Source organism: Ambystoma mexicanum, chromosome 9, assembly GCF_040938575.1.
Source record: "Ambystoma mexicanum isolate Mex_15411 chromosome 9, UKY_AmexF1_1, whole genome shotgun sequence".
NCBI classification, from domain to species: domain Eukaryota; kingdom Metazoa; phylum Chordata; class Amphibia; order Caudata; family Ambystomatidae; genus Ambystoma; species Ambystoma mexicanum.
The window spans coordinates 679,326,766-679,345,135 of NC_090931.1; the positions used below are offsets into that span (position 1 = coordinate 679,326,766).

Genomic DNA, 18,370 nt, shown 5'->3' on the forward strand with positions numbered 1-18,370 from the left:
GCGTTTGTGTTCGTGAAGTGTTTTTTTAATTATAATATTTGTTTTATCCGGCAGATGGTTATGTTCGCCTTTTATCTTTGTTAGAAGCCTCTGTTATTGCCCTTGCATTACATTTTGTCTTGCCATACTCAGTGCACTTCCAATATGTGCGTTCTTTTTTTTCTGCCTCTTTATAGTAAATATATCCATTGTAAACCATCTGTTTTCCTCCTTTTTGTGAAGCTATATACTCCACTTTGTCTGCCATTTTGTTTGTCTAAAACAACAAAGAAAAGAAACTTTTACTATTCCTGTCACACATTTATTTATAGGAAGATATTTCAATAGTAGTTACATGTTAGTTATGTTAATATTACTGTTTTAGCCTGAAGTTCACTGTAATCCGCTCTGACGTTGGGTTCTGTCAGGTAATGACGGTTTTTCACAATTGCCATCTGTTCCTCTGTATTTAGGCAAGGTTCTTTACCCGTGGTTGTCACCTATTTGCTTAACTCTTTCTATTCTTCATTCCGTGGGGTTTTCGTATGTGTTACTTACGAGGGGAGGAGGGGGTGACTGTGGGGTGTCGGGTGAGAGGGTTGGGGGGGACCCCCCCATTTAAACAGTACTATTGATGACACTTTACATTTGTATATTACCATTGTTGGTCGACTTTTTTTGTTGACATTTATTTTTCGAAAAAATGACTTTTTCTATTATATGTATATGTTTTCGATTTGACATTTTTGTATTTCAGCATTATTTTTTCGATATTATGACTATAAAGCGCCTTGAGGTGGGCCAGGTATGTAGTTGGAAGCCCATTAAGGAGAGTGCTTCCCCTTTGAAGGGTGAGATTGCAAGAGCTTGGACCACCATGGAGAAGTCATGCAGGGGGGAGAAGGGTTTGATTTTGCGGTGTGTGGAGATCTGTATCCACGAGGTTTGCACCTTTTTGGCTATGTGCTTTTGAAAGTAAAGGCTACTGTCAACAATGAAGCCCAGGGATCCGGCGGTGTTTGACAACTGAGGGAGGAGTCCTTCCAGGCACATGTCGCCTGGCCATTATTGCACAAGTTGTTGTTTGGTCGGGAGACCAATGAGGATGAATTTAGTCTTGGTGGGGTTCAGTTTGAACTAACCATTTGACATTCATGTTTGGATGGTAGCCAGGCATTTGTAGAGGTTAGTGATGTCTTGGGAGCCGTTGACCTTAAGGTACAGCTCAGTGTCATCAATGTGCTGATGGATGGCATTGTTGGGGTCATTTAGAAGGTGGTCTCAAGGGTTCCTTATATAAATTGTATACATTGTGAGGATGTACAGTACATCCCCCATGGTAACTATCTGAGCTGTCCCGGTGGATATCTCAGAAGTAAAGTGTTCCCCTCTCACATGGAGCCAGCCTTTCCTTTGAAAGTTCAAATACTGGTCTACCTTAGCCTTTCACCCTTTGAAGGTTGATAATTTGAGTACCATAATATGGGGTAATACCTGTTTTTACAGCACTTATAATCCGGAGGAGGCTGACATGAAGCTCAACAAGAATCTACATTATTATACCATCTACATGAAGTATTAACTGGTCTAAATTGAATCTCACGTTATGGGGTACAATTGGTGCCACCAAAGTGTCTCTCCTCTCTAAATTGCTCTACACCTTTCATATGCTTCCACTCCCAAGCAAGCTTTTTAAGGCAGTGCAGAAGATTTTTAATGATTTCTTGTGGGGTGCGAAAGAGAGACCTTCTATCCCCATGAGCATCTTGAGGCTTCCTGTCAAGGAACGTGGTTTCGGTTATCCAATACTGAAGAATTACCATGCAGCGTTCACATTACGAGGACTTCATTGATGGCTAAATGATTCCATCCGAGTTTGGGTCTCTGTTGAGAATGATGCTGTGTCTCCCATTCCGATGGGACTGCTTGTTGACGATGGAAACGCATCGAATTCAGATGAGCGCCGCAACCGGTTCCTCATATTGTAGAAACCTGAGAAAATGTTCATAAAGAAAATAACGTTAAAACCCTGCTGTCACTTGAATCAAGTCTTCGGTACAACCCAGCACCTGGGGATTCTTCGATACATTGGCGCTCCTGGCAGAAAGCTGGCATTTGGAAGCTTAAAGATGTCTTGATTGGAGTTGGATTGGCAGACAAATTGTAATACTCCCAGGTCGCCAAGGCTTACTGTTTTGGGTGAATTGCCATTGATTTTGAATGTCTTTTCAGACATTTCAGACAAAATGCTAGTTGTACAGAGCTTTAATATTGTCCAAGAAAAGTATCTTAAGAAAATGGAAGAGTTCAGACAAAAACTGCATAAGGAATGGTATGTTTTTATTGTCAGCAAAGCTCTAGATTAATTGTAGTGCAGTATGGGGTCCAGTTAATGATCTATATGTGTGATCGTTTTTTAAGTAGTATTACGTGCATCTCTTGTTCTAGTTTGGCTCACCGTTTACCTTTCTCCCTCCCCTTCTTTCCCTTTCTCGTTGCTTTTTCTCTTGATTGTTTAGATCTCCCGTTTTTGCTATAGATGTGCTGTAAGGTGGTCAGTCAAAAGGGCGGAAAAAAATATCGAATGACAAAAATCTCCCAAAAAAAAAAAATCACATTTTTTATTTATTTATTTATATGTATTTTTGGGGTCAGGTAAGTAAAAAAAGGGGTAAAATAAAAAAAAATGAAAAAAGGGGGCTTGGGGGAACCCCTCATTTCGAAAAAACAACGTATTGAAAAAAAATTCGATTTTCTTTATTTTTTTTTTCCAAGATTTTTTGGTTCGACCTTTTTTTTCTATATTTTTTTTTCGGTATTTCAACTATAAACCGTGCTGTACTAATGAGCTTTTTTGCATTTGTGTTTATCTATTGCATCTCTAGTCCTTGGTCTTATATGAAACATTCTAATTGAAAATCTTATAAATAAATTTTAAAAATCAAATGGAAGTGATTTGTTATTTTATTCAGGTCAATGCCTTCCCTGTGAGCCTGTAATTTCCTCATAAGTCTTCCGCACAGATCTTTTCTTTGTCCACCTTCATTCAGTGCTGGTTTGAGGAACAAAGAATGGCAGTGTACCGAAATCACAGCGCGCTGAACATAATTGAGCCATGGAATTTTGAAAAGGTTGTCTGTAAGGCATAGATCTTTCACAATGGCCCTTATTAGTACTGCATGGGGATTCACCCACAGATGTAGCCATAAGAGGACGGTTTTAGGTCTAAAGTGATCAAAGATATAATCTTGTCCTAACTCTCTTTGCACAGCAAAGTTAGGTGATGCAGTAGGTAAGGCGAGTATTCTTTTTAAAAATTAATTTTCGGCTACTTGTGTGCAGTGGCAGTATCGTAGCTAACAAGTTTTAACCGACGCACGATTATTGCTTGCTGAGTCATTTAAAATCACGCCTTCCCTGGCTTTCGGAGAAAGGGACAAATTCGACTGAGTGACACATTGGAGGACTTGTTATTACGTTGGGAGGACTATGACTTTGAGGCAGATTGAATATATACTAAAGTGGGAACTATTTTATTATGGAAGCTAGATGAGGAGGGTGTGGGCAGTAGAGTGAGGGTGTCAAGGATTTGAATGGACAAGGCAGCACAGTAGTGGTTGCCCAAGTGAAGTATTTGTGCTTATTATAGTGTAAACTTAGAAATATCTTTTTCAGTGAGTGGAAGGTCTGGTTCATGATAGATATGTGAGCGGGGATAGCAGAGAGGCTGCCAAAAACTGGAGTGAAAACCAGAGGGAATAGATAAGCCGCCTGATGTGTTATGATGTGGCAAGGTCAAGTGCATAGAGTGGTATGGTTTGCATGGAGTGAGCAGATCAGGGTAACACATCTTCTACCATGTGTGACAATGCTCAGGTCAACTAAATACTCTTATCCAAAATGGGGAGATCACCTAAAAAAAGTCTTCTATACTTCTTCTACATTCCCTCTTTACTTGTTCATGCATTTACTTCTCGTGCATTTACTTCACGCATTTACTTCTTCATGCATTTACTTCTTACTATTACTTCGTCTTTGTCTTCACATTTTCACGGTAGCCCTGGATAGAGTATGGTTAGCTGTAAGGTTGGGCTGGGGTCAAGAGGGTATGGGGGAAGAATATGGGTGAGAAAAGAAGTGGTCTCATAGGGGATCTCACCCTGGAATGACAGAGTGAATATTCGAAGAACTGAAAGACCGAAGAAGTAAAGCTTTGAAGAAGGGTTACATGTGACCAACTGAATGTATGCCAAAGTGAAAGCAGAAGAGGAAAAGGCTTACATCCTCCTCAGAAGATGGAGAGGACAGGAGAATTTTAAACCCAATCCAGATAAGGAGGGTTGGAATGGTGTGACACGAAAATGAGGATTGGTTCATGGCATGTACCAAAACATAGAGAAGGAAAATAAGACATGGCATTAACTTTGGCCCAATCGAAGATCCAGTTAACAGAAATGTGGCATGCTTCATATCATGCTTCATATCGGGCAACTCTCCCGTTTATTGAACCGTCAGTTTTTCCAGCCTCTATTTGGTCACTTGGCTTCAGAAGCTGTTTGAATCCTAACAATATAGTTGTGTGCAGTAATGCACCGGATATATATATATGGCCTCTGTGTGTATTTGTCTTCATTATGGGAGAGCTTTACTTAAGGTTGATCTTTTTTTCTCCCCTTTAGACCCTGGTGCTTTATGCCATTGGCGTGGTGCTTCAGGACAGCACAGCCTGGCCGTCTGCCTACAGGTGAGTGACATCTCAGGACCTTAGAGAGTACTCGTAAATCAGCACATTTGCTTACCAGGACTGAAGTATGGTTTCTTGTATTTGATGTGGATGAAATGTTTTTGCATAAATAATTGCACCACCAGAGTCTGGACAAGAAGAGATAAAGAATTAAGTAGGAGATAGTGATGGACGTTTTTCTCCGTGGATAATGTACAGTTATATTATGATGCCAAGTATTTATTTATTAACATTTTTAAAGCATGCAGCAGCCCAGAGGCATTGTGGCGCTTTTACAGGCATCAATCAAGAGCATGGAAAATCACATGAGTTACAGAAATGAAGGCACAGTACATACTTAGTTGCAAGCAGAGTGAGGGTGGTGGTGGGGAAGGCGGGGGGCAGGAGAAGCTTTGTTAGTTAAGGAGAGTTATTTTGAGCTTTTTCCGAAGGCTGTGGGGGAAATCTCGGCTCTGAGTGGGTTGGGTAAGGTGTTCCAAAGTTTGGGTGCTAAGTTTGGGAAGCCAATCCCGGCTGCTTTGGCTCTTTTGATGGTAGGATGCGCTGTTTGTTGGCGTGGCAGGTTCTTTTGGGACGTGATGAGGTGTCTCTGGATAAGGTCTTTAATAGGCAGGGCAGGGAAGAGAAGAGAGGCTTAAACATTTGTGTGCTAGCGTGAGAGTCTTGAAGGCGATTCTCTGCTTTACAGGAAGCCAGTGGGCAGCACGCCTGGCCGTCGTGATGTCTCTTTTCGGTATCCTGAGGGCTGCTCTTGAGAGCATTATTTTGGACTATTTGGAGTCTATTCAGATTTTTAGCAGAAGTGCCAGCTAGGAGAGCATTGCAATAATCTAATTTAGCTCCAATGGTAGCTCTGGCTATTGATAGGCAGTTCTGGTCGGAGAGGAATGTTTTGACTGCGTTTATAAGCTTGGTGGTGTGGGCAGATGCGGAAGCGATGGCACCGACCTGGCGAGCCATGGCCAACATGGAGTCTAGGAAGACCCCTAGTGTCTTGACTGCTGATGAGACTGGGATGATAGTAAAGTTGCAGTATTGTTGGCTAAGTTGGGCTAGTGTTTCTTTGGGGCCCATGATGATGATCTTGGTTATATCACCGTTGAGACACAGCCCATTTGCTGCCATCCATGCTTGGATGGTAGTGTAGTTCTGGAGGAGGGCTGCAGCGTCCTGATCATATATGCCTGAGAGTGGTAGGAGGACCTGCGTGTCATCAGCATAGTTGGTGTAAGCTATGCCGAGAGAGTCTAATCTGTCAGAGCGGTTTTGTGAACAGGTTAGACAGAATCGGGGCTTTTCAGGAACCTTGGGGAACTCCGCATTGGATGGTGGAAGGAGCTGCGTTCGCCTGGTCTGAGAAGACCTTCATGGCTCTGCCTTCAAGGGAAGCTGTGATCCAGGAAGAGGCCTTGTTGGTGAAGTGAGCAGCATGAGTTAGGTGGGAGGTGAAGGTTTTGTGATCCACAAGGTCAAAGGCGGCAGAGAGGTCCAGGAGTAGCAGTAGGGCAGGTTTGCCTCTTCCATGATTGTGGCGATTTGATTTTTAAGGTCCAGAAGGGCAGTTCCTGTGCCATGGCCTTTACGGAACCCCGATTGCCTTTTACCGAGGATGGCGTTGGTTTCTATGAAATGTTGGATCTGGTTGTGGGCTGCTTTATCAAGGATTTTGAGGGGAAATAGGACAGTGGTAATGGGGCGGTAATTGTTAGGGGATGAGGGGTCTTGGGACGTGTTTTTTTTTTTTTTTTAAGAAGACCGCGAACCCCGGCTTCTTTGAGGCTGGAGGGGACAGTACAGGTTTTGAAAGAAGCATTAATGAATGCCGCGATGAGAGGAACCACAGAATCGGCACATTCTTTGATGATATTAGGGGGACAAATGTCTCCTTTGCATGTCGAGGGTCTAAGCTGCTGGAGGAGTTCTAGGACTTCAATTTCTGAGACGTCATGAAATGAGAAGAGAAGGTTGGGGGGAATTTGGGAAGAGAGGCTAGGCGGGGGAGGCCGATCTATCTTGGGTTGGGCTTTGAATTGAGCTTGTATTTTTTCTTGGAGTAATTGAATTTTGTTGAGCAGAGCTGCCTGTATGCTGGCGCACCATACTTCATCCTTAATGATTTCATCGGGGCTAGCGGAAGGGGTGATGAAGTCTTTACAGATGAAGAACATTTCCTTAGATTGTGATTTGGCCTTGGAAATCCTAAGGTTGAGGGATTTTGACTTAGCTTTGAATATGGCTTCTTTATATTTGGAAGATATATTTTTTAATTCTTCTTTGGTGGAGTCGCTGGGCTTAGATTTCCATTTGGTTAGGGCATTCCGCTACAGGTACGTATGGCTTGTAGTTCATCCATGAACCATGAGTTGGTGTGCATGGATTTTTTCTCTTTTTTGGATTCGATTGGGGCTATAGTGTTGACAGCTCTGGTGAGGGTGTTGGCGTAGATGCCGGCAAGTGTTAGGGTCACTCGAGAACGGGGGCTTAAGTTCAGAGACTTCCAAGAAAGAAAGAAGGTTATCCTTGGATAGTTTTTTTTTAACTTCTGACCTGTGCTCGGGGCCGGGGGGCATAGGTGAGGGCTTTAGAGGTGGGAGTGATGGGAATGGTGAATTGGATGCAGTTATGGTCTGTCCATGGGTAGGCAGAGTTGGAGCAATTGTGGTCTGTGACCCAGTCGATGGTGCGCCATTTGCAGTGGGTGGAGGTGGTGATTTTTTGTAAGAACCCTAAATCTTTTAGTTCTTTGGCTAGGGCTGTGGCTGCTTTGTCCTTAGGGTCATTGAAGCCTAGATTAAGGTCGCCGAGTAGGATGGATTTAGTGGAGTTTTTAAGGTTGTTGCCAAGTACGTGGAGGCGATGTCCTTGGGCTGCTACAATAGGTGGATATTGATGGAGCAGTTGGGAGACAGGGATAGTTTGGCTGAGAGTAGGTCAGTGTTGCCTTCCCATGGGTGGTTGCAAATTCTCATACAGTGCATCTTTGGTAATGAGGGCTACCTAGACTGCATAGAGGGCACAACTTGGTTGCATTATATCCAGAGACAAGTTAAAATAAAAGTGACAGAGATGGTCATACTTTACTTGTTGATAGGAAGGTCAAGTATCTTGCCAAAAACCCTGTACAGTACATGGGAATTCTGTATGCAAGAGGCCTATTGGCAGTGGTTATGGCAGAGGAGGATAGTATGCAGTTCTAACCTTAAAAGAACAGAGCATACATAACACTGTGACCGTATTTACAGAGCGATAAAAGAGTACAGCATTAGAAAGACAAGGTTGAGTTCCAATATTTGTCGCCGGGCAGTCTATAGTCCATAGCTGTTCTAGGTTGAAAAAGCAACCATAATTAAGCCCCATGGAGGAGGGGGTTAGATGTTTGAGGACCCTCTTGAAAGAGACACTGGTTGTGTGCGATATCTCCTTTGCAGTGGGAAGGTATATTCGTGCAAGTGTGCTGAGAGGGCAAAGCACCTGCATCTAGTTGTATAATTGCTATGAGCAAGGTATGTGTGTGCGTGCCAATCACCTATTTGACGTCCATTGTGATCTTTAAGCAGGGTTCAAGCTTTTCAACCTTGTCCTGAAAAGTGCAAGTAGTGATGGTGCGACAGATCATGAAAGGTGTATGCATGGCAAGGTTGAGAACTTGGCTAATTTGTAAGAAAAGTGTGATAGGATATTTTGTTAGAGGTTGAAATGATGGTGGTAGAAGTGGCATGGCCTAAGCAGATCCACCTATGGAATGAATCGACGGTTTTCATGGCAGCTGGCTGGTGGTGGGGGATTGGGGGGGCGTGGGGGTTGAGGGGAGTAACGGTTTGGAAGTGAGAGAGATGTATATGGAGAGAGCTGTGTGAGTAGTGAGTCGGGGACCTAAATAGTATTAGTTGGGAAATGTAAGGGTGTAGAAGTGTGAGTCTGACACACAGGTGACATGGTTGTTGCTGAAGCCGTTTTTATTGGAACGAAAATCAAAGAGAAAACCTACCTTTCCCTGTTACTAAGAGGGGTTTCCCTACCTCAACTAAACACTAAGGGTTCTGTCAGAATGTACTTCTAAATAGTTCATCATCATATGTAAAATTGCTCAGTGGGTTAACCGCTTGTTGCTGTGATCTGTGTTTGATCTGCAGTTCGCAGGTTCAAATCCAGGCATGGCCAACTCGGCCTCTCATCCTCCCGAGGTTGACGATAAATGAGTACCAATTTCGATTGGGTAATAATAGTAATGTATGTAAATATGTCCTACGTAAAGCGCTGTAGATTAAAGCAATATATTAAAAACAAATTATTACAAATTAGCATGTCAAAACCTATTTCTGTCCCTTACACTCTTAACGAAATTAAAGAAAATGCTGATCTTCTTGGTCCAGATGAATGACTCCTTTCCTCTATACTGTAGATCAATGTTCACCTCCTACTGACAAAAGAAAGAGTTATTTACAAAGATCCAAGCTCAAAGTTCAAAAACCTGTCCTGGATTGGTACTCCACAAGTGCACGCAGAAAAGAAAGTCTCAGAAGTTTTCTTCCCAGTTAACAAAGTTAGGGGGATGACTCCCTCCCCCCAAACTTCTTCTGGTTTCTCAAGGTATTTTGCAATACCAGGAGGAAGGACTCCCTTCCCCAGGCCTTTCCTAGGCTTATTTTGCACTTCACAATACCAGGGGGAGTGTCTTCCTTCCCCTATTCTCTTTATAGTTCTGGCACAGGCCACAATGCCAGGGTAAATGTCTCTCTTCCACTGGTGGTCTTTCTCTGACGTTGCTCCACAGTTTACACAGTCCGGGAAATGACTCCCTTTCCCTGGCCGGGACCAACTTGGTTCACTAACCTGCCATGTATGATCAGCTTTCTTTAGCTTTGATTTTCTCTTCAGTCTTTTTTTAATAAGACTCTGACAGGGAAGATGTCCTCCACATTCTCATTGGATTTTCCCTCAATTCGGGTAGGGTCTCTCAACCAACCACTTCTGGTTCTCTCTTTTTCCTGGGTTCTCCCTCTAGTCCGAGACTGAGGTTGGCAGCTCTCTGTGGCCCCTCCATACTTTCCACAACCCTGTCGGGTCCCTGACACCTTTCCGGTAACCATTGTACCTTTGTGTGTCGTGCGCAAGGGTTTCGTTTTTTCCTGGGTGTCTGCTAACAGCCGTGGGGCCCCTGTGACATCAGTGGATCTCATCTATGCTGCGGCGGCTGCGCAGCCTCTGACTTCTCCCCGGTCGTGCGGTTCTCTTTCTCGGCACCTCCCAGGCTTTAGAAACGCCTCGAGATTTCGTCCGCCAGACTGCAGTGCTGTCCCTCATTTTTAGAGTGTCTCTGGACCTCTCAGCTACCTCTCCTACATCACAGTCTGCTTCCTCTTCCTTCTCCGTACCGCGTTCGCTCTCGCTGCTTTTCCAGGGGGGCTAGACAAGTTGGTAACTCCCTCTCTGGTTTTTATTGGAGCAGGCCACAAAAAGCTAGGCTGCTCCATCATGTTCTTGTTGGTAATGGTTATTGTTCCGCTCCTCGCCGGGTAGCAGCCTCACCTCCCTGGCCTCATGAGAAAGGTCTCCCCCTAGGAGAGAAGGGACAACACCGCATGATTCGTCACAGAAGGGTTGAGCATTTTCATCTTGGGACCATCCACCACTTTGACTTGAAGAGGAGGCGGTGGGAATAGATGTCCTCTAGTGTGGTTGCATAAAGTGGTAAAAGGATGGCAGCCAACTCAAAGCTAGAGGAGCACCAGGAAATGAAATAAGACAAATCCGCAAGATGGGAGATAAACTGGAAATGGTCTATGCTGGATGGTGATGCTTGCAATTGATTCGGTAGCAAGTAGGATTGTGTGGTTGACTGTGTCGAAAGAGGAGGAGAGATCCAGGGGTTGGCAATTGAGGATTAGATGACTGTGACCGGCTATCGTGAGGAATTTGGAGCTGAGCCCGAGTGCTGTTCTGGGGAAATTAAGTTTGTAAAAACAGGATTTTAGCAGAATGTGAAGGTTGTGTTGTGAAGGGATAAAAGGTGAGTCTTTAAGATTTACCTTTTTTACGATTTTGGGTAAAACCTAGTAAAGCATCTCTGGCTTACATGGAGAATAGCAGGGTTGGGGAAAGGATTTTTTTTAAAGAAATGTATTTAAGTGAGAGGGTTGCAACTACTGTATTTGAAGCAGAGCAGGCAAGCAGATGCTGGGCATTAATAGCTGTACCAGGAGCAGTGCAATATGAGGTCTCTGAGTGCAAGGGGTGAGTTTCACCAGAATGCCGGGCAGAAGGGCAAGAAGGGAAATGGAGTTGCAGGGGCAGAAGCGGTAGGAACTATGGGGGGTGGGGATGAGCGAGAAAGATGCACACTGCCCGATGCCTTACTTGTTTAGTCTAAGACTTCTCATTTATTCCAATCAATTCAAGAGCTTTGGATGAGTGCACGATTTTTTAACATAGTAATGCGGACCAACAGGTCCAGTACATATTTCGAGGGGATTTTGTCCTGCGACGTAGTCCACATCTATGACAGGTAATGTCCACAGCTGTGCTGCTTCAGAACATTTTCGGCAGAGGGCGTCCTGCGTCAATGGTGTCGACCCATTGTCCCTCGAGGGCCTCTGTCGAGGGACGACGTCGCTAGATGTTATATATAGGACGCACAGCGCCCGTAGCCCCAGTTCCTTTTCCGCAAACGTGTTTGCTTCGGAATCTCAGCACGCTCGATTCTTTGTTCGGGCACAATGTCTTCATCTTCTTCTACTACCCCGAAGTCGGGCTTTAAAAAATGTCGGCACTGCAGTTCGAAGGTGTCCATCACGGACCTGCACTACATCTGCCTCTGGTGCCTCGGCGAAAGCCACGCCACCAACGACTCAGAGGATTGCCAGTCCCAGACGTCCAAGTCCTTGCAAGAATGTAAGGGGAAATTGAAGGTAGGTAGGGTGTCTAAGACCCCTAAATCGAAGTCCACTGGGTTTTTCGACTGATGACTCGAGGGACGACTCTACGCGTCGGTGAAAATCCAGGGGGTCTCGGTCTAGGAGTGGTCCCCGCCATTCCTCTGCCTCGTCGAGGCATTCTAGGAAGCACCGTCACCGGTCGCCTTCCTCGTCGGAGGACTCCGACAGGCGGTTGACTTGTCCCACCAAGTCTTCATCGCCGGCCGAATGGGATGCATTCCGCCAGCAGATGTTAGCGATTTTCGAGTCGCAAGGCACAGTTCCGGCTGCGCCTTCGAAAGGAGCCGGTGGGGAACGGGCTAGGTCCACCACTCGCACGCCTTTGGGCTTGGGCGGTCGGCACAATCATCGGGAGCCGTCGACGTCCCGCTCGGACAAGGGAGATCGACATAGCCGTGCCAGATCCAGGTCCCGGTCCTCGACACCGTTGAGACCGTCGGAACCTGTGAAGCCTTCCAAGAAGTCGTCGACGCCATCAGCGCCATGTCCGTCGAGGGACATTCTCGGGGCTCTGTCCTCGAAGAAGTCGTCGATGCCGTCGGCGCCTCGGTCGACGCCGATTCCTTTGGCGCCTTCGACACCGTTTGTGGAGGATTTGACGGAGGTGCCCCTGAGGGCTGTGGAACCTCTGAGGAAGGCTGCCAATAAGTCAATGAGGCCTGTTTGGAGCCCTTTTCTATTCCTCCTCCTAGATTGGAGTTTTACCAACCTTTACAGGATATTTCAGAGGTTGAGGAACTGTCTGATGAGGAGATGGCCTTGCCTGTGCCTCCTGATGTCCCTGATGACCTTTTGTCTGGGCATAGTCAGATGGAGGAACTCCGTCAGTCATTGAATGAAGCTAGTGGCCTTGACACCTCTCTGGAGGTGGTGTTTGGCCGGCCTGGGTCGTATGCGGATTCCTCCTATCGGTGTCTCATGTCAAGGGTGACAGAATACTTGGTGGTCTGCTCCACCTGTTGATTTTGCTCAGGATGATTTGACAGACATCCTGGATCAAGGTCCGCCCACTGACACGGTGTTGCCGTTTCACATGGCTTTGCAAAGGAGGGTGCCGGCAGCTTGGACTGCTCCAGAGAGTCTACCAGCAGTTAATAAGTCACTTCCGAAGAAATACCGCCCATACAGTAGTGACCCCTGCTACTTATCGGCACACCCTACTCTGGAGAGTTTGGTGGTGCAGGCGGCTACGGCCTCCTCGAAGCAGGCTGCGTACCCTACCATCCCTCCTGATAGGGACGATAAGCGCGTTGATGGTTGGGCGAAGAAGGTATTTTCGGCTGCGGGTATGGCGTTGAAGTCGGCCAACTCCATTTGTGCGTTAGTGAGATTTACACACACACTCTGTGGAACTGTGCGTCTTTGGCAGCTGAACATATTCCCAAAGGGGAAGAAAGGGATGGTTTTCTAGCTCTCGTGCAAGACGGCAAGGATGCCATGTGTGAATCCCTTCAGTCGGGTTTGGACACAGCAGACTGTGTCAGCCGGTCCATGGCTGCGAGCACCGTGATACGCAGATTTGCGTGGTTGCGGAAGTCAGGGTTTGCTCCTGATGTGCAATCCCGTCTTCTGAACATGCCCTTTGATGGGGTTCATCTGTTTGGCAGCAAGGCTGACGAGAGCCTTGAGAGGTTGCAGACCTCCAAAGCTGCAGCAAAGTCTTTGAGCGCTGCAGTACGTCAACCTCTGCCTTTTTGTCCTAGGGGATAGCAATGGAGGGGAGGTTCCTTTCAGTACTACTCTTCCTTTGGCAGATTGAGAGGAGCTGCCAGTCAAAGGGTCCACCATAGGAGTACACGGCAAGGTACTTGGGGTGCCAAAGCTGCTCGGGCAGTTGCCTCTTTGCCCTCAGGCACTGCTGCAGCCGCGTCCGCTCAGTCATGAGGCCATGTCCCATGGTTCGCCAGTTGGGGGCAGACTTGCACAACATCTTGGAGAATGGCTGGCCATTACTTCAGATGTGTGGGTTCTGGAGATCATAGCCCACGGCTACTGTCTTCTCTTCTGGCAAAGGCCTCGCGACAATCCACTGGGGAAGCTATCTTTTGAAGCGTCCGGATCTGCTCCTTGCGCAGGAAATCCTATCCCTGCTGGAGAAAGGCGCCATAGAACTGGTGCCTGTAGGGGAGAGGAACAAGGGATGCTATTCCCCCTTATTTTCTGATCCTGAAAAGACACGGAGTATAGAGACTCATCATGGACTTGCGTTGGTTGAACAAGCTCCTCCGGAAGGACAAGTTCAAGATGGTAACTCTTTCTCAAGTCCTCCAGGCCCTTCAACTTCAGGATTGGTTGGTGTCTCTGGACCTCAAGGATGCTTACTTTCATGTGCCGATTCATCCCAAGCACAGGAAGTACCTGAGGTTCGCGGTTGCCGACTTGCATTTTCAGTTTCGGGTCCTGCTGTTCAGATTGACCTCCGCCCGAGGGTCTTCACCAAGCTGATGGTGGTGGTGGCAGCGTATCTCAGAAAAGGGGGGGGATTCACGTCTACCCCTACCTGGAGGATTGGTTGATCAGGGCGCGCTCTCCCGAGCAAGCTCTGGATCATCTGTACGTCACCTGCCACTCCTTTCACAAGCTGGGCTTCTCCCTCAATTTAAAGAAGTCCCATTTGACACCTACCCAGCGGCTCCAATACATCGGAGCAGTGCTCGACACGTCCCTAGGGCAGTGTTCGCCTCCCCAGGTGAGGGCTCATCACATTCTGCAGATGGTGGACAAGTTTCAACGTGCCCAGAGTCTCCCGGCGTTCAAATTCTTAAGTTTGCTCGGCCTCATGGCATCTTGCATTTTCCTGGTGCCATAGGCCAGGCTGCGGATGAGATCCCTGCAGTGGGCTCTCAAGATGCAGTGGTTGCAGTTCTCCGGCAGGATGTCGGATCCTGTTCAGATTCCGACCTTGGTCGCCCAGGATCTTCTATGGTGGGCCAATGAAAGCAATCTGATGAAGGGAGCACCATTTTGGCAACCATGGCTAGAGGTGACGATCGTGACGGACGCATCCCTCACAGGTTGGGGCGCTCATGCCAACGAGTTGACAGCCAGCGGATATTGGTCTCTGTCGGAGTCCAGACTCCACATGAGTCTGTTAGATCTGAGGGCCGTCAGGCTAGCCCTGAATGCTTTTGTGCCGTCTGTGCGGGGGTAGAATGTCCTGATTGTGACAGACAATACAGTGGCCATGACTGTTGTCCTTCAAAACTAGGTTTTTAGTTGCAGTTACTTCTGCACGCAGAGTGAGTGAGTTGCGGGCACTTTCCGCCAAGCCACCCTTTACTGTTTACTGTTTTCCATACGGACAGGGTTGTCCTGCGGGTGCGGCCTTCTTTTCTTCCAAAGGTTGTGTCGGAATTCCATTTGAACCAGAAGGTGATTCTTCCGGCCTTTTATCCTCCTGCACATCCTGGTAAGGAAGAGGAGAGGCTCCATAGGTTGGATCCTAGGAGAGCTTTGAGTTTCTATCTCTCACGGATGTCCCGGGTCAGAGTGGACGATCAGCTCTTTGTTGGTTATGCTGGAAGGCACTTGGGTCAGGCTGTTTCAAGCAGACCTTGTCCAGATGGATCATTTTGATGATCTCTGAGTGTTACCGTTTGGCGGGAAATTACCCTCCAGTAGGCTTATGGGCTCACTCTACTAGGTGTGTGGCTGCCTCCACTGCTCTACAGAGGGGTGTTCCTATTGGCAATATTTGTGAAGCAGCCACATGGGCCTCTCTACATTCTTTTGTGAGACACTATTCCTTGGACTCCATCCATGGGCTGGATTTGGCCTTTGGTAAGGCAGTCCTCTATTCAGCCATTTGATTGGGCATTCTAAAATTGTAAATTCTTTTCTCACCTCCATAAGTTCGTACTGCTTTGGGAGTCTGTCATAGATGTGGAATACGTCGGAAGACACCATCCCCTCAAAGAACAAGTTACTTACCATATCTGGTAACCTTCTTTCGATGGGATGTTCCTCCGACGTATTCCACATCGCCCTCCCAGCCTGCCCCTCTACTGAATTTTCTATGTGATTACAGCTTACGTTTGCGCAAGGCTTTCTGCAGTCATACTGGCAGGAGATTGGTGCCACACTTTCTGGGAAAAAAACTATAACTGAGGCTACGGGCGCCGTGCGTCCTACATATAACATCCAGTGACGTCGACCCTTGACAGAGGCCCTCGAGGGACAATGGATCGACGCCATCGACGCAGGACGCCCTCTGCCGAAAATTTTCCGAAGCAGCACAGCTGTGGACATTACCTTTCATAGATGTGGAATACGTCGGAGGAACATCCTATCGAAAGAACGTTACCAGATATGGTAAGTAACTTGTTCTTTGTGAAGATAAGACAGAATTGGCTAAAAGGGGTTTGACCCTTTGAACTGAAGGCAGAAAGTGCATTGACCCATTGGCCTACCAGACAGAGGGGGAATCAAACATGTGAAATGGAAAAATGGCAAAAACATCCGGTGAATACAAGATTTGTATTGTCAGGCTCTGCAACGCCCCAGAACTGAACCTCGGAAAAAGAAAATAAACACTATCAACCAAAAATTCTAAAACCTGAGGAGCACAAAAATAGTTACTTGTAAATTAATGAAAAAGGAATAAAAGCACAAAACGAAAAGTGCTTCTGGCCAAAATTAAGCTTAAACAACCCAGAATAGCATGTAATAAAGAGGGCCATCCAAAGGTGATGTGTTAGGTGGGGGGCAAAGAAACAGAGTCCTGCAATTACCGCCTAGTAATTAAAAAAAATGCACATTCCCAGTTGGATTCACAGAACTGGCTGAAACGTCATGGCATTTTGAATACAGGTACTATTGGCACAGGACACCATTCTCTTCAGTGAGGAGTCACTGTATGCCTCCAGTGAAAATTAATGTAAACTAATTTCAACGTTTACTGTAAGCTGAAATGCAGTGAGTAATGGCTTTCCTTCTATTTTTATTAAAACCGAAATGCAGTAATAAGGTATGAAACATATTTCTGTTTCCACCCTGTCTTTATTGAAAGCAAAATGCATCCATATTTACCCTTATTTAACGTCCACCACACAATGCCCAAATTAGGCCTGAGAAAGATCACAGAATGTGCATGCATACCTTGCCAATATTTACATTCTTTTCTTCTGGCATGTGCCAGTCTTCTGTACACGACAACAAAGAAGTGAGTAAACGCTGCCTGACCTGCTTGCATGCCAGGCAGCGGTTACTTTTAATTGTGAGCGCCGCTTGTCATGCTCGCATAGCAAGCGGCACTCAGTTACAATTATACCCTGCCTGACCTGCTTGCATGTCGGGCAGGGTTTAAGTTTAATTGTGAACGCTGCTTACCATATGCACATGGTAAGCAGTGTTCACAATGAAGATTAAACCCTGCCCGACATGTGTGAGGATGTCTGGCAGTGTTTCATTGTAAACACTGATGGCAGGCAGCATGTACAATGGATCCCTATGCGATCCGCCTGCTTTATGCTGGTGCATAAAAGTGGCGGACCCCATTTGGATCTCCAGCATTTGCGCCGGCAGAAAAATCGGTGCTGGCTCAAATGCTGGAGCAGTTGTATTGCATAGAGGAAGGGAGGTGTCGGAAACACATTATGTTCCGCCCCGACCTCTCCACCATGCAAATGCGTGAAAATGAGCTGTGATGTTAATAGAAAGACATTACGGTGCTTCATTAACCTTACGGCGCGGATGAACATGAGTCCCGAAGTGTTCTCCTAATTTGGATAAAAACTTGTAAGACTTAATTTGTCCCTTACTGACATATTAAAAAGGCCAGCCGTGTGTTTTTTAGATAAGTTTTTATAAGCTATGGCCAGCACAGCTTAGGTTTTGTAAAAGAGTATCTAAGTTGGCAGTTAGTGCAGCAGCTTACAATCGTTTAAAAAATAAATAAAAAATAACAATGTAAAAAATAACGATGTATCCAATCACCCAAAATGGAGGGATTGGATAAAAGAAGAAATGTTAGACAAGTTGAAAAAAATGTATGCTCTCCAAAAGTCTGTCACAGATTTAAAAAAGACTACTAAAATTCATCCTACCCATTGGAGAACAACCCTCCGGGTCCCAATTTGTTGGTTGGATTTGATTGTTGTCAAGTGCTGCATGCCTTAACCATGGCCTCAGGGCAATGTAGCCAGATATCAAACTAATTTGCCCAGGCAAGTCAAGAAAATTGTCTCATTTTATGGGACTGAAAATGCCACCACAGGAGCTGTTCTGTTACTTGCTAGGTTGCCCACCACTGTTGCACAAATTAAAGCTCCCAATCGTATGGCACTTTGTTGGCTGCACAAAACGAGCCAGGAGCTTTCCCAGAAATGTTTTGGTGTCTCTGTTTAAGCGAAACCTGCCTGCTTTTGTAATGTTTTCCTCTTGCCTGCTGCCCCAAATCTTTGCATAGACAAGTGATCTAGTCAAATGCAGTATATATTTTTTTGTTCCTCCTTGTAGATTTGATCCAGACAGGTTTGATGACGAGTCTGCCCGGAAGAGTCTGTCGCTGCTTGGCTTCGTGGGGAGTCAGGAGTGCCCAGAGTTGAGGTAAAGAAAGTGAATGATGCCGACCATATGATGATAAGGAGAGCTTCACCAAATCGACCTGGCAGAAAAGCTCTCGCCACCGCGGTTGGCCAACGATGAAACTTCCCTGGAATGGTAGCCATTCTTTAACCATTACACGGAGGCAGTCAAAGCGGTTTAGTGTTTT

At 46.1% G+C, this 18,370-nt stretch overlaps 1 protein-coding gene across 1 annotated transcript in view; it reads left to right on the forward strand.

Moving 5' to 3' along the window:
* Positions 1 to 18,370, forward strand: part of CYP20A1 (cytochrome P450 family 20 subfamily A member 1) — a 516,898-nt gene that overhangs the window by 493,953 nt on the left and 4,575 nt on the right. The window contains exons 11-12 of the mRNA XM_069615523.1: positions 4,659 to 4,723; positions 18,115 to 18,204. Of these exons, the coding sequence (XP_069471624.1) occupies positions 4,659 to 4,723; positions 18,115 to 18,204 (155 nt within the window). The remainder of the gene's footprint in view (positions 1 to 4,658; positions 4,724 to 18,114; positions 18,205 to 18,370) is intronic.